This window comes from Orcinus orca, chromosome 9 (assembly GCF_937001465.1).
Source record: "Orcinus orca chromosome 9, mOrcOrc1.1, whole genome shotgun sequence".
NCBI lineage: Eukaryota > Metazoa > Chordata > Mammalia > Artiodactyla > Delphinidae > Orcinus > Orcinus orca.
In genome coordinates, this window is record NC_064567.1 from 27,722,503 (window position 1) to 27,737,084 (window position 14,582).

Here is a 14,582-nt window from a genome sequence, read left to right on the forward strand (position 1 = left end):
GGTAGGATTGTATTGCTATAAAATTCCCTCTTAGAACTGCTTTTCCTGCATCCCATAGGTTTTGGATTGTTGTGTTTTCGTTTTCATTTGTCTGTAGGTGTTTTTGGTTTCCTTTCTGAGTTCTTCAGGGATATCTTGGTTATTTAGTAACGTATTGATTAGCCTCCATGTGTCTATGTTTTTTACGTTTTTTCCCCTGTAGTTGGTTTCTAATCTCAGAGTGTTGTGGTCAGAAAAGATGCTTGATATGATTTCAATTTTCTTAAATTTACTGAGGCTTGATTTGTGAACCAAGATTTGATCTGTCCTGGAGAATGCTCTGTGTGCACTTGAGAAGAAAGTGTAATCTGCTATTTTTGGATGGAATGTCCTATAAATTTCAATTAAATCTATCTGGTCTATTGTGTCATTTAGAGCTTCTGTTTCCTTATTAATTTTCTGTCTGGATGATCTGTCCATTGGTGTAAGTGAGGTGTTAAAGTCCCCCACTATTATTGTGTTACTGTGGATTTCCTCTTTTATAGCTGTTAGCAGTTGCCTTATGTATTGAGGTGCTCCTGTGTTGGGTGCATATATACTTATAATTGTTATATCTTCTTCTTGGATTGATCCCTTGATCATTATGTAGTGTGTTTCCTTGTCTCTTGTAACATTCTTTATTTTAAAGTCTACTTTATCTGATAGGAGTATTGCTACTCCAGCTTTCTTTTGATTTCCATTTGCATGGAATATCTCTTTCCATCCACTCACTTTCAGCCTGTCTGTGTCCCTAGGTCTGAAGTGGGTCTCTTGTAGAGAGCATATATATATGGGTCTTGTTTTTGTATCCATTCAGCAAGCCTGTGTCTTTTGTTGGAGCATTTCACCCATTCACATTTAAGGTAATTATTGATATGTATGTTCCGATGACCATTTTCTTAATTGTTACAGGTTTGTTTTTGTAGGTCTTTTCTTCTCTTGTGTTTCCCACTTAGCAAAGTTCCTTTAGCATTTGTTGCAGAGCTGGTTTGGTGGTACTGAATTCTCTTAGCTTTCGTTTGTCTGTAAAGCTTTTGACTTCTCTGTCGAATCTGAATGAGATATTTGCCAGGTAGAATAATCTTGGTTGTAGGTTCTTCCCTTTCATCAGTTTAAATTTATCGTTCCACTCCCTTCTGGCTTGTAGAGTTTCTGCTGAGAAATCAGCTTTTAACCTTATGGGAGTTCCCTTGTATGTTATTTGTGTTATTCCCTTGTTGGTTTCAGTAATTTTTCTTTGTGTTTAGCTTTTGTCAGTTTGATTAGTATGTGTCTCAGTGTGTTTCTCCTTGGTTTTATCCTGCCTGGGACTCTCTGCGCTTCCTGGGGTTGGGTGGCTATTTCATTTCCCATGTTAGGGAAGTTTTTGACTGTAATCTATTCACATATTTTCTCTGGTCTTTTCTCTCTCTCTTCTCCTTCTGGGACTTCTGTAATGCTAATGTTGTGTTTAATGTTGTCCCAGAGGTCTCTTAGGCTGTCTTCATTTCTCTTCTTTCTTTTTTCTTTATTCTGTTCCACAACAGTGAATTCCACCATTCTGTCTTCCAGGTCACTTATCTGTTCTTCTGCCTCAGTTATTCTGCTCTTGATTCCTTCTAGTGTATTTTTCATTTTAGTTATTGTGTTGTTCATCTTGGTTTGTTCTTTAATTCTTCTAGGTCTTTGTTCTTTAATTCTTCTAGGTCTTTGTTAAACATTTCTTGCATCTTCTTGATCTTTGACTCCTTTCTTTTTCCAAGCTCCTGGATCATCTTCACTATCATTATTCTGAATTCTTTTTCTGGAAGGTTGACTATCTCCATTTCATTTAGTTGTTTCTCTGGGGTTTTATCTTGTTCCTTCATCTGGTACATAGCCCTCTGCCTTTTCCTTTTGTCTGTGTTTCTGTGAATGGGGTTTTTGTTCCGTAGGCTGCAGGACTGTAGCTCTTGCTTCTGCTGTCTGCCCTCTGAGGGATGAGGCTATCTGAGAGGCTTGTGCCTGCATCCATCTTAAGATTCAGCTTTGTCTGGTGCTTCTTTAAGTTGTTGAAATAATATCACCATGTGTTTCTTTTTAAGACTTTTTTTTTTTATGTGGACCATTTTTAAAGTCTGTTGAATTAGTTACAGTATTGCTTCTGTGTTTTGTTTTTTTGGCCCAGAGGCATGTGGGATCTTAGCTCCCCAGCCGGGCATCAAACCCTCACCCCCTGCAGTGGAAGGTGAAATCTCAACCATTGGACTGCCAGGGAAGTCCCCACCATGTGTTTCTGACAACAACCCTACTGAATGTGCATTATTACTCTCCTTGCTGTCTCGGTGAACAACTTGAGGTTAATGACCTGTGGAAGACCCTACAAATTGTGGGGGATCCTGGATACAGACAGTAGTCTTAAACCAGAGCCTGTGCTCTTACTCACTCTAATGCCCTGTTAGTCATATATAACCTTATGAAATAATGAAATGAGTAAAGATATCCATAATAGACTGTTTTCTCATCCATTGTAGTGGTTTGAGGCACTATTTTAGTATGGGATTAAGTGCTGTGAGGTACAATGAAGTTCTTATCCTAAAGTTAGTTTTATTGTAGTGGGAGGAGTTAAATAAGCAAATACATGCAGGAATTACATACCTCTTATTGAAAAACAAAAAGCGTGGCTGTGAGGGAAACAGAATAATATGGAGGTTGGAAAGAATATATGCTTTAGATCAGGTTACTGGTTGAGATTCTGCCCTTGTCACTTCCTGGATGTGAAGTTAGGTGAGATGCTTAACTTCCTCATTTGTGAAATGAGGATGAACTTTCTAGAAGATTTAGGGAGATTTAATGAGACATGCGTGAAGTGTGCTCAGTACAGTGCAGCAAGGAAATTCATGGAATCATGGATTTAACTTCCCTAGTTTCAGTGTTCACCAGCAGCTCCCCTCCCCCAAGCCAGTCCCCTGTAGTGACTTGTAATTTTGTGAGGCTTGAATTCAACTAGGAGGTCAGTGAGAGTGTGGATAGAAGTCATACTTAGCAGCTGGGCAAGCCTAGCCTGGGACCCATTTGTTCACAGTGCGATGGGATTTTTCTGCTCTGTACTCATCATTTAGTATAGCTTTTATTATAAAATATGTTAAAGCAGTATTTGCAAATCTGGGGCTTTCTAAAATTTCCCCTTTTCAATACTGTGGGACAATAGAACTCAGGCTGTCAAACTAACTTTATTTTTAGTCTACCTCAGGCACTTAGAATCTGGTGTTCACTGTTCATTGGGGCAAGTTCACTGGATGAGGAGTTTTTCATATGAGATAACATATGGAAAGAAGATTTTGTTGTAGAGTAAATTGAGATAAACCTACTAGCCAGGGATGGTAGTGCTGTGGCATTTTCTCCCTGACGGGGTATCTCATTGGGATTTCTATCAGTTAGGATTTGGTTCAGTCACATATGACCAGTGCACCCAAGCCCAGCTCCCCCTGCCCCCAAGAGTGATCTGTACCTATAGATGTTTCTCTCTCTCTCACATAAAGCAAGTTGGGAGGTGGCAGTCCAGGGTTGTAATGGCTGCTTCACGTTTGGGAGAGTCTCAGGCTCTTATTTGTTGCTTCACCATCTTCATGGGCAAGCTTACATTCCCAGCTAGCACATCAAATTCCAGCCAGTGGGAAAAGAGGAAAGAGAAGGAGGCAAAAAGTGCTTGCTTCAGCTACCGTTTATGGTTTTCTGCAAGTCACATATACTTTTGCTTACATCTTGTTGGCTTTAACTTAGTCACTTGACCATGTCCACTGTCAAGTGAGGCTGGTATTTGTAGTCTTAGGCATATTCACTGTCCCAAGTATCTGCAGCTGTAGAAGAGAGTGAGAAATTATTTGGATAGGAAATTTTTAATAGCAGTGACTCCCACAGGGTATTATAACGTGTGAAATGGGCCAGAGGCTCTTCGTTGTTCTGTTCCGACATGCAGTTTGGGGACGTCTGTTTCAGAAAGGCTCTGATGATTTTGCCTCAGTGGTTTTATGCAGATCTTTCTGGTAGAGTGTCCATAGGAAGGGAAAAAGAAAACAATACCTATCCTATAGTCTTTTCCTGCTGATGTCTTTTGCTATATCTTATTAACGGGTGTTAAAGCTATGCCTTTGTGCATTTCAGAGACTATCTGTGCCTGGAATAAATCCTTTTACCTCCTTGAGAAGTGCTTGTCTTTCTACTTTCTTTAAGGTTTGTGCGTACACCGACACCCACCCTCCCGGAGGAGGTACCTACCCACTGGTCACCTGCCACTGTGCTATAGAGTCTGACCTTGGCCTCCTTCACTTACCAGGAGGTCATGCAGCCCCACCATGAGTGTTCAGACTCATGACGGGGCTGCAGGGCCAGGTAGGCTCTGCACAGCAGTGGTTGCCAGGTTCCTGAGTAGCATAATGGGTGGTCTCCTGCTGCAGTCAAGATCCAGGCATAAGGCTTCAGCTGATCATGACTTAGAATGGAAAGGCTAGGATACAATTTGAACAGGGACAAAAAAAAAAAACCCCAAAACAAAAAACGCTCTAGGTTGCATAAGACATCTCTGAACTCAAGAAATTAAGTATTTTTTCTGAGGCCACTATTATTATGGATAAATTATCACTGCCAGCCAAGATTTATGAAACTTAGCTTTTACTGTCAGTAATTGAAGTGTTCTTTTTATAAGGTAAATCTCTTGGTTGTATTTAGATGTTTGCAAGGATATTTATGTTCCAGTTAAGTTTTTGCAATTTGGTTTCATATAAAAAGCTCTTCTTAAAATTCCCATTAGATAATTTCTGGTGGTCAGTTTTTTTACTTCTGAAAAATATTTTCTTCATTCATTAGTAAATATACTAGGGTGAAGACAGTATATGGGCAAAACTAATATATAGGCTGACTAATAAAACCAGCTGCCCTCCAAAATGTTAATTGGTTGTGTCAGACAGGAGGTATGCATATGACAGGTTTCCCTCTTGCTTAATCCTGAATTGATGAATATTTTTATAATGATCTGGACGATGAAGAATATGGATAGCACATTATTATGTTAGTGGTATAACAAAACTAGGAGGGTTCTTTGGTCACAGGGTGAAGGAATCAGAATTCTAAAGAAAAAACTGAATCAACTGGAACAATGGACCAAATAAATCTAGCCAGGATGGAAACATGGCTCAATGAAGCACATGTAAGAATGTTTTAGAATTTTTGTTGATCATAAGCACGATGTGAGTCAGTTGATGTGACTGCCAAGAAGAGTTAATTTGTTTTTCGTTTGAATTAATAGACATAGAGTACTTAGAATGTGAGAAGTGGCCCTCCCACTTGTCTCTGTGTTGGCCACATGATCCTAGGAGAATCATCATCAGTCTGTTGAGTATATTTTGGAAGGGACATGGCTGTTGTAATGAGTTTCATGATGTTATAGCTTTCAAAGTACTTTCTTATATTTAGTTTTATGTAAATAAGTTTTATTTAGCTATGTAATGCTTTATTTATGGGCAAACTGGAGAGTACTCCTAGGATGCTGGGGGAACTGGTAAAGTTTATTCTAGAAAAGAGAAGACTCAAATAATCTAGTACTTGTCTCCAACTTCCTGAATTGCTATGTTGAAGAAGCAAAGTAACGTTTCGTTTGTTTGGTCTTAGGTAGTATAGAACTAGGATTTATGCAAGGCATAAGGAAGCAGGTTTCAATCCTTCATAGTTGTCTAAAATTAAAGTAGGCTTCATTGCAAGGTATAAAGGTAGGGTGTGTATGTCTGTGTGTATTTTAGTTTCAATAGGCTCAAATGGAGACCGAGAGATCACTTGGTATGGATTTTGTAAAGATTAATGCATTGATTAGAATGTTGAGTAGCATGATTATTATGGTTCTTTTCTGACTCTGTTTCTTTGAAATCCTCAACCTTGAAATGTTAAAAAAAAAAAAAAAAAAAAAAAGGGGGTGGGTGGGTGGATATACAGTCAAGTTCAAATCTTATACCTGAAAGGAGAAATTTAAAAAAGTCAATTGGTTTGTTCAGTCTTTCTGCAGGATGATCAGATTTAAGCTGTCTGCAATGAGTCATAATTGTTCTGAGTTTAAAAATGTGTAAAGTGGCTCTTAAAGCTTAATTTCTTTCTTTCTTTTTTTTTTTTTTTTTTTGCGGTACGCGGGCCTGTCACTGTTGTGGCCTCCCCCGCTGCGGAGCACAGGCTCCGGACGCGCAGGCTCAGCGGCCATGGCTCACGGACCCAACCGCTCCGCTGCATGTGGGATCTTCCCGGACTGGGGCACGAACCCATGTTCCCTGCATCGGCAGGTGGACTCTCAACCACTGCGCCACCAGGGAAGCCCTAAAGCTTAATTTAAATGTAAATTAAAATTTGAGTATGTAAGAAGGGTCCTGTGATTTAAAACTTAAAATGAATAAAGTGATATAGGTTGAAAGATCTTTTTCATCCTTATTTTCCATCTGTCCAGTGTCCAAGGCCATCCTTCTTCCATAGTTTGTCTGTATATGGAAGCAAATACATGTTCTAATTTTTGTCCCTTTTCTATGGAAGTGGTGGCTTATTTTAAATACTGTTCTATACTGTTTCCTTCCCCAAGGTATTTTGAGGATATTTTCACATCAGTACATAAGAGAACTTTGTCATACTTTTTTATAAAGCTAATAGTATTACCACTGTTTGGATGTAGTAGTATTTACTCCTTTATTTATGAAAAGTTAGGTGGTCGGCATTTTTTTGTTTTGTTTTTTGCTAATGTGGGGTTTGAGGGGTGGGAAGTGCTACTGTGCAGAGCTGAAATTGATTAGAGTTAACTGCAGTTTCCAGTCAAGCCTCCCCTTTCATGTTGCAAGCCTTTAAGTATACTCCAGAGTTTCAGAATATTTACATCAGATACATACTGCGGATGCACCTGTTGTCTAGGGTGGGAGACAGATTTCTTTTTTTTCTTTTTTTAAAATTTTATTTATTTATTTATTTATTTTTGACTGTGTTGGGTCTTCGTTTCTGTGCGAGGGCTTTCTCTAGTTGCGGCAAGAGGGGGCCACTCTTCATTGCGGTGTGCGGGCCTCTCACTGTCGCGGCCGCGCTTGTTGTGGAGCACAGGCTCCAGACGTGCAGGCTCAGTAATTGTGGCTCACGGCCCCAGTTGCTCCGCAGCATGTGGGATCCTCCCAGACCAGGGCTCGAACCCGTGTCCCCTGCATTGGCAGGCAGACTCTCAACCACTGCTCCACCAGGGAAGCCCCTGGGAGACAGATTTCTGGTGCTTCCTGCTCCACCATCTTCCCAGGAGCCTTCTGCTCTCAGGTAGACTTCATTTGGAAAAGAAAAATGTAAAGTAAGTTAGGCATGTTTTCATAGCTTGAGTCATTTCTCTGAGTACATCCATGTTGCCTGTCTTTCTGTTGGCTTATAGGTTAGACTCTTGTCAATTTCTAGGATCTATATGTTTGAAAACTAGCTCTTTAGGGTATGAGTTGCAAGTTTTTTGTTTTTTTTTTCTGGTAAGTCTTTTTTTCCAATGATTTTATTTATGGTATGTTTTGCCATGCTAAATTTATTTATTTATTTATTTAAAAAAGGATATATTTGACATAACATTGTATAAGTTTAAGGAGTATAATGTGATGATTTGATACACATATATTGCAAAATGATTACTACAGTACTAAATTTATTTTTAATGTTTAGGCAGCTAAATTTATGACCTGTAGATGTTGATTCATGCTAAAAAAGATCTTTCTCATGCCCGTGTTTAAAGGAATTCTCCCATTTCTTCTAATACCTTTACGGTTTGGTCTTTTTTTACATTAGAAGTTTTCATTCATTTGGGCTGTAACCATGTGTTATGGTCCAACTTAATATTTTTCTCCATGGCTACCCAGTTATTCTAACATCATTGATTGAAGAAACCATCTTTTACTACTGATTTGAGGTGGAATAAAGGTATTTTATAGTACAGTTCTGGTTGTATTTGGATCTGTTTCATGGGTCTATTACATTGGTCTCTATCTGTTGATGTGTAGCATAGTTTATTTTGATAATGCCAATAGCTTTTAGGAAATTCTTTCTGACTGCTTTCCCACTGCTAGATTCTAAATTGCCTTTTTTCCTTCCTATCTCTTTTATGTAGAATTGTAGACCTTTTCTCTGTACTAATGGAATATCCATTTATTGACTGTTTGTATATCGTTATGATATGGCTGTCATTTTATGTCTTAAATGTAACTGCAGTAATTTTTATTCATAAAAAAGTTGAAGCCTGGGCTTCCCTGGTGGCGCAGTGGTTGAGAGTCCGCCTGCTGATGCAGGGGACACGGGTTCGTGCCCCGGTCCGGGAAGATCCCACATGCCGTGGATTGGCTGGGCCCGTGAGCCATGGCCGCTGAGCCTGCGCATCTGGAGCCTGCGCGTCCGGAGCCTGTGCTCCGCAACGGGAGAGGCCACAACAGTGAGAGGACCGCGGACCGCAAAAAAAAAAAAAAAAAAGTTGAAGCCTTATACTTAGCCACGTGCCTCTGGCATGTTTTGTGAACTACACCACCATTGTTAGAGTTTCCAAGAAGATGGTTTGTGCACGTCTCCTTCTCTTGATTCATTTGCTTGAATTTCCCACACCATAATCACCAAAACATAACTCACTGCCACAATGGCTGAACTTAAACACTGGCAGACTAGAAATTGAAAAGATTTAGTTCTTAAAGAATAAAATGCCTCTGAAAGAAGAAAATTGAAGGAAGATATCCCTAGGTTGTAGTTTTTGAACAATATTTACTTTATTTATCGAATGAGGGAGTTGGGACAAATGATCATGAAGGTCCCCTCCAGGTCATTGTCATTCCCCCCTGTACATTTCCATTTCCATTATTTTACCTGGACAGTTGGTTTGCAAGTTGAAGCCCTTCTTGGCGGTTCCCAGGGCTTGGCAACTAGACTGCTCTCAGCCATTTCGTTCTCAGCAGTTGCTGTCCTACTTTCATCTGGTCCCTTTTGTGAACCATGTTTAGAGAGCTAAAGGCATGGGCTTAATTTGCCTTGCTAGTACACATACACGACAGGTTCCTGCTTTCATTCTCTTCATATTATAGAAATGGAGAGTGTAATATAGTGGTGACATTCCTGCTTTTCAGCTTGGTTTAGCTTTCCCTAAAATGAAGAAGGTAACCTTACTAAAGAAATGGAATGGTCTCCTCTCTCCACTGCTCGGGGCAAGGGGTGTTTTTTACACTGCGGCACAATAGGACACTTCTTCATCAGTCTGTTACTACCAGCAGCAGTTTCTTTACAGGCTCTCTTGTTTATTAGACTCCTAAATAAAACCCGTGTTTTGAAAGAGCTTGTCTCATATTTGAATGGCATTTTAGTAAGCCTTTTGAACAGTTTTAAACTTACTTCATATCGGCCTTCTTTTGGAAGCCAAATCATACCAGTTTGTTTAGTCTTTCTAATCCTTTAATCATTTTATCCTCAGCATGTTTCCAAATGCTTCACATCTCTCCGTAGAATCCAGAACTGGGCTGAGTTCTTTAACAGTCTGATGAGGATGACTGAAATGGAAAGATCAGTCCTTCTGTTCCTTATATATCTCAGGATTTGTTGTTTTATCTGCAAGACTATGCTGTCTCCAGTTAAGCATTAAAAAAAAATGCTTCTGCTTGACCTAACGCACCCTGCCTCTAGTGAAGTGGATGCCTCTGTAGTCGGTGCTGGCTTCGTGGGGATGAGCCTGTGCAGCCACATGGGGCTCCTGCTGAGAAGGGTCCCATGCTTTGTTTAATGCTCTTTTGCTGCTGTATTGAACTTAATGTTTTCAACAAGGAGCTTCTCTTTCTCGTTTTGTGGTGCGCCCTACAAATGAAGTAGCTGCCTTTTCTTGTAGTTGATAACTAGAGGACATGGTTAGTAAGTCATGGTTCGTGTCTAACCCACCCTCCGTAACTGTGATGGGTAGACCCAGGGTGAACAAATCTGGTTGTGAACTTCCACTCCACTCCCTGCGTCACGGCCTTCCCCTAGCCTGCCTCCAGATGCACTCACTGCCCCCTGTCGCCTCTCTGTTCGCCTCCTTATCATTCCTTTATCTCAGCTCAGGCACTGAGGTGTGTTTACTCATGGAATCCAGGCTTTTGGCATACAACAGATGTCTTTTCCAGATGATTCTTTCTCTGGGTCCCTCGGTCTTTCCTGTCACCTTTTGTCCAAAGCTGATGGTTGGCCGTTCACCTCCAAGAGCACTTGTCCCTTCTGCTCTCTCTATTCAGGACAGCTGCCAGTTAGTTTCTCATTCGAATTTTAGATTTTTTTTTTCTTCTCTCTACAGAGGGATTAGAGTGTAGTAATAATCACGGGAATTCTGTTTGGGGCAGAAATTTGGATTCCATCGCAATATCAGGTATCGCAGAGTATGTGGGGCAGTGACCTACATTTTTAAAATGACCCATAAGTTAATTCTAGCTATCAAATCTTAGACACAAGTAGCAAATGTAACTTTTAAAAGTCATTATGTTTCATGGATTGGCTAGTTTTTGATCTGATTCCCTCTTTTTTCTTGCAGCTTAACAAGCAGCAATTGCAGTTACTGAAAGAACGGTTCCAGGCCTTCCTCAATGGGGAAACCCAGATTGTAGCCGATGAAGCGTTTTGCAATGCAGTTCGGAGTTACTATGAGGTAAGTTTGAAGAGTCTGATGCCTTTTAAAAGACATTTTTAATGGCTTTCCCATTTTAAGAAGCTCACTGGGATGATAGGATGGCTGTGAATTTGCCACCTTCCTTGAAAGCATTGTCAATTCTAGTTTGCAATTTAAAAACAGATTCCACAGCCTGGTTTTGAGAGATAAACAGAATTGGAAATTATTCACATCCTTTGAGGGAGAAGTAAGCTGTTTAGAAAAATCTTCTGGCAGTGATTGATATAGCTGAGTGTAGCTATCTCTGGGTCCACATGTCTAATTTATCCTTTTTAATCAGGATTTCAACAGTAAATTGCTATCTTGTGCCATTCTGTTCACTAAACTTTATAATATTTAAGGCCAGGAACTAATTTCATGAGGATAAATTGAATTCTTTTCTTCCCGGGGAGATAATACTACAATACCACCTTTCTCTTTCTTCTGATTTTAGTTTCTGAGTCATCAGGAATTCTCTGTGGACTTCCTATGGGCACCAGTTTTCACAGTGTCATTAACCGCTTCAGTGAGTGGCCAGTAGATGTTAAGAGTTCCCTTTTTTCCTGAGGACTTTTAGAGTCATTTGGTGCATGGATTCCTTCCAGTGTGAAGATAGTCTACATCTCTCAGCTGAAGAACAACATACAAAGGTGTATTAGGCTAGTACAAATTAAAAATATAGAGATGCAGCGTGTCTGAAGTTTTCTGAGGCAGGGAAATATCTTTGCAAGAGTAACAAAGTAACTGGATGTACAGATACTTGGTTGGATTAGTAATTAATTGATGGTGTGTATGTATCAGAAGTGGCTTAATGCAACCCGAGGGAGGTGTATGTTATCCCGAGCCTAGGCCTGTCAAACAAGATAAAAGTATAGAAGTCTTACTCACCAGATGTGTGTGTGTGGCAAGAATCTAGTGGCAATAGTGGATGCTGTCTAACTGAACCTTGACTCAGAATATCTTTTTTTTTTTAATTAATTAATTTATTTTTGGCTGCGTTGGGTCTTTGTTGCTGTGTGAGGGCTTTCTCTAGTTGCGGCAAGTGGGGGCTACTCTTCGTTGCGGTGCACGGGCTTCTCATTGCAGTGGCTTCACTTGTTGCGGAGCACGGTCTCTAGGTGCGCGGGCTTCAGTAGTTGTGGCTCGTGGGCTTAGTTGCTCTGCAGCATGCGGGATCTTCCCAGACCAGGGCTCGAACCTGTGTCCCCTGCACTGTCAGGCGGATTCTTAACCACTGCGCCACCAGGGAAGCCCAACTCAGAATATCTTAACAAGTATAGGGTATCCAAAGCTTGAGTCTTTGAGTCAAAGTTTTGCAAGATGAAATCTTGCCTTGAATCTTAATAGATGAAATGTAAGGGCCTATACTTGCATCATGTAGTAAAAGAAAAGCCAAACGTCTGTGTTCAGGAGGAAAGAAATGGGTTAAGTAATTTGTGTAAAAAGATGTAATTAAGCAAACTCATTTTTGGTTCAGTACTGTGGTATTGTACATGTTAACATTAGGAAAGGAAACCGGGTGAGGGGGGCATGGGGGCTCTTTGTACTACATGTGCCACTTTTGTGTAAACCTAAAATTACTCCAAAATAAATATATTCCAAAGTAAGTGTTTTTCGTAAGGGTATTACAAAGAAGTAAGCATAATATGTTGTCGTCAGTTTAGTAAAAGGCACACTTAAGCTGTGTTAATGAGAATATTTTTCCTGTAATAAAGGAGTATCACCATTTGGTTTCTAAACGAGGCTGGTGTGCTCTTCTGGGTACAAACTACAAATGAAAAGATGTGGATAAGTTTAGTGATAACAGATTTGAAACATACCATAACATAGATCACTTGAAGGGCCTAAAGACAGGTGAGGCTTGTGTTGTGTGTGGCCCCAAGGATAAAACTAGAATTAACATGGAAACTGAAGTGGGGGAGATTTCAACCTAATACTATTGGAGTTTGGTTGCACCGCCCAGATACAGAGTGGACTGGAGAGTGCAGCATCACTGGCGGCCAGATTCCCGCCCACTTCACAATCACTTGGGAAGCATTTTGCACAGAGGGGTCCCAGAGCTCTGCCCTGGGCTTACTGAATCAGAATTTCAGAATCTATATTTTTAAAAGCTTTCCAGGTGATTCGCTTACAACTGGTAGATTGCCGACCAATGGAATTAGATGATCGCTTGCTGGGATTGTTACAGAGAGTGATATAAGTACTGAAGAGTGTTCAAAATGGCAGCTGGGAAACGACTGCGGCCTATTAGAAAGTCAGGAAATGTGGCTTCGCATTGAACTCAGATGCTTACCAAACACATAACAGACAAGTCATTGAACCTCTGTGAGCTCCAGTGTTTCTATTTCTATTATCTAATTGGTGGGTAGTAATGTTTAAGTATTGGGCTAGGTGATCCAGGGTTTTCTATTCTTTGGGTAGTATTTCCAACAATTGTTGGCTTGTGAGACTGTAGCTAACTTGTCTTTGTGAAGTTCTCAAAGGGGTTAAGATTTATATTAACGTCTATGGAGTCTATATTCCTGATTTACATTTGGGGAGTTACCATTTCCCAGGTGGCACACATTCGGTACTCAAACTCTTGATAAGTAAATTTTGTTGGAAAAATAAGGTAAAAAAATTGCTTCTCAATTTTTCCTACAAAAGTCTTTACCCTCTTCTTTAAGGATTATACTTTAGTATACTTTGCTATGACTAACAATGCTGGTAGTCTCAAGTGAAGTAAGTCAGAAAGAGACAAATACCATATGATAATCACTTATATGTGGAATCTAAACTATGACATAAATGAACATATCTACGAAACAAAAACAGACAGACATAGAGAACAGACTTGTCATTGCTAAAGGGCAGGTGGTTGGAGGGAAGGACTGGGAGTTTGGGATTAGCAGCTGCAAACCATTATATATAGAATGGATAAACAACAAGGTCCTACTGTATAGCACAGAGAGCTATATATTCAATATCCTGTGATAGACCATAATGGGAAAGAATATGAAAAGAATATATGTTTAACTGAGTCACTTTACTATACAGCAGAAATTAAACAAAACATTGTAAATCAACTATACTTCAATAAAATTTAAAAAACCTGCTTGTAGCCTCTACTATAATTACCTCTGTGGTACTTCTTACAGCTTACCAAAAATATCTATTTTTTCTTCTTCCAGTATCTTTATGCTAAACAGTGAAAATATTACTACCCACAAATTCCGTAAATAGAAACTGAAGCTCACAGAGGTTTCAATGACTTGTCCACTGTTGTATATTTGGTAAGCATCTGAGATCAGCGTGAATCCAGATTTTCTGACTTTCACGGTGCCATTTGAATACACCTGTGCCACGTACTGTGCAAAACACTTCGAAAATGTTTTTATTCTTCAGAATAAACCTTTTAAACAGAATTATTCCCATCTTAGAGACAAAGTTAAGTGACTAGTGCCCAAAGCTGCATAGCTAATAGCAGAGCTAAAACCTCACTCTTTCCACTAAAGCTTATTAAAAACAGATCTTGGGTTCTACCCAATACCTATTGAATCATAATTCCTTGGGATGGAGCATCTGAATTTTGAACTTGCACCTGGGGATGACTTTGGTTCAGTCTGTATTTTGAGAAACATGTCGACCTAGATCTTAATGACTTCTTGAATGTATGTTCCCTGAAGGAACCATTTCTGCCCTGGTTATCATCTTATTCCACAAATGTAGCAAGTATTTTGTGGCACACAAATGCTTTCAACAAAAGCTTGTTGACTAAGTGGATGAGTATTGGAGCACTTATTGTTCTGTGTAAAATTGTATATTTGGGGTTTTTTCTCCATAATTTTTAAATTAAAGTATCACTTCAATAGTGCCATGGAATTTCTTTCCATCATGATCTCAATTTCATGGCTTTGTGCTTCCGCAAAGACGGCAGATGCTT

At 39.7% G+C, this 14,582-nt stretch overlaps 1 protein-coding gene across 26 annotated transcripts in view; it reads left to right on the plus strand.

The window, feature by feature from the left end:
* The window catches only part of CADPS2 (calcium dependent secretion activator 2), a 495,227-nt gene that overhangs the window by 94,763 nt on the left and 385,882 nt on the right, over positions 1–14,582 (plus strand). For all 26 annotated transcript variants that reach the window (XM_049714516.1, XM_049714526.1, XM_049714529.1 and 23 more), the window contains exon 2: positions 10,547–10,660. In XM_049714516.1, the coding sequence (XP_049570473.1) occupies positions 10,547–10,660 (114 nt within the window). The remainder of the gene's footprint in view (positions 1–10,546; positions 10,661–14,582) is intronic.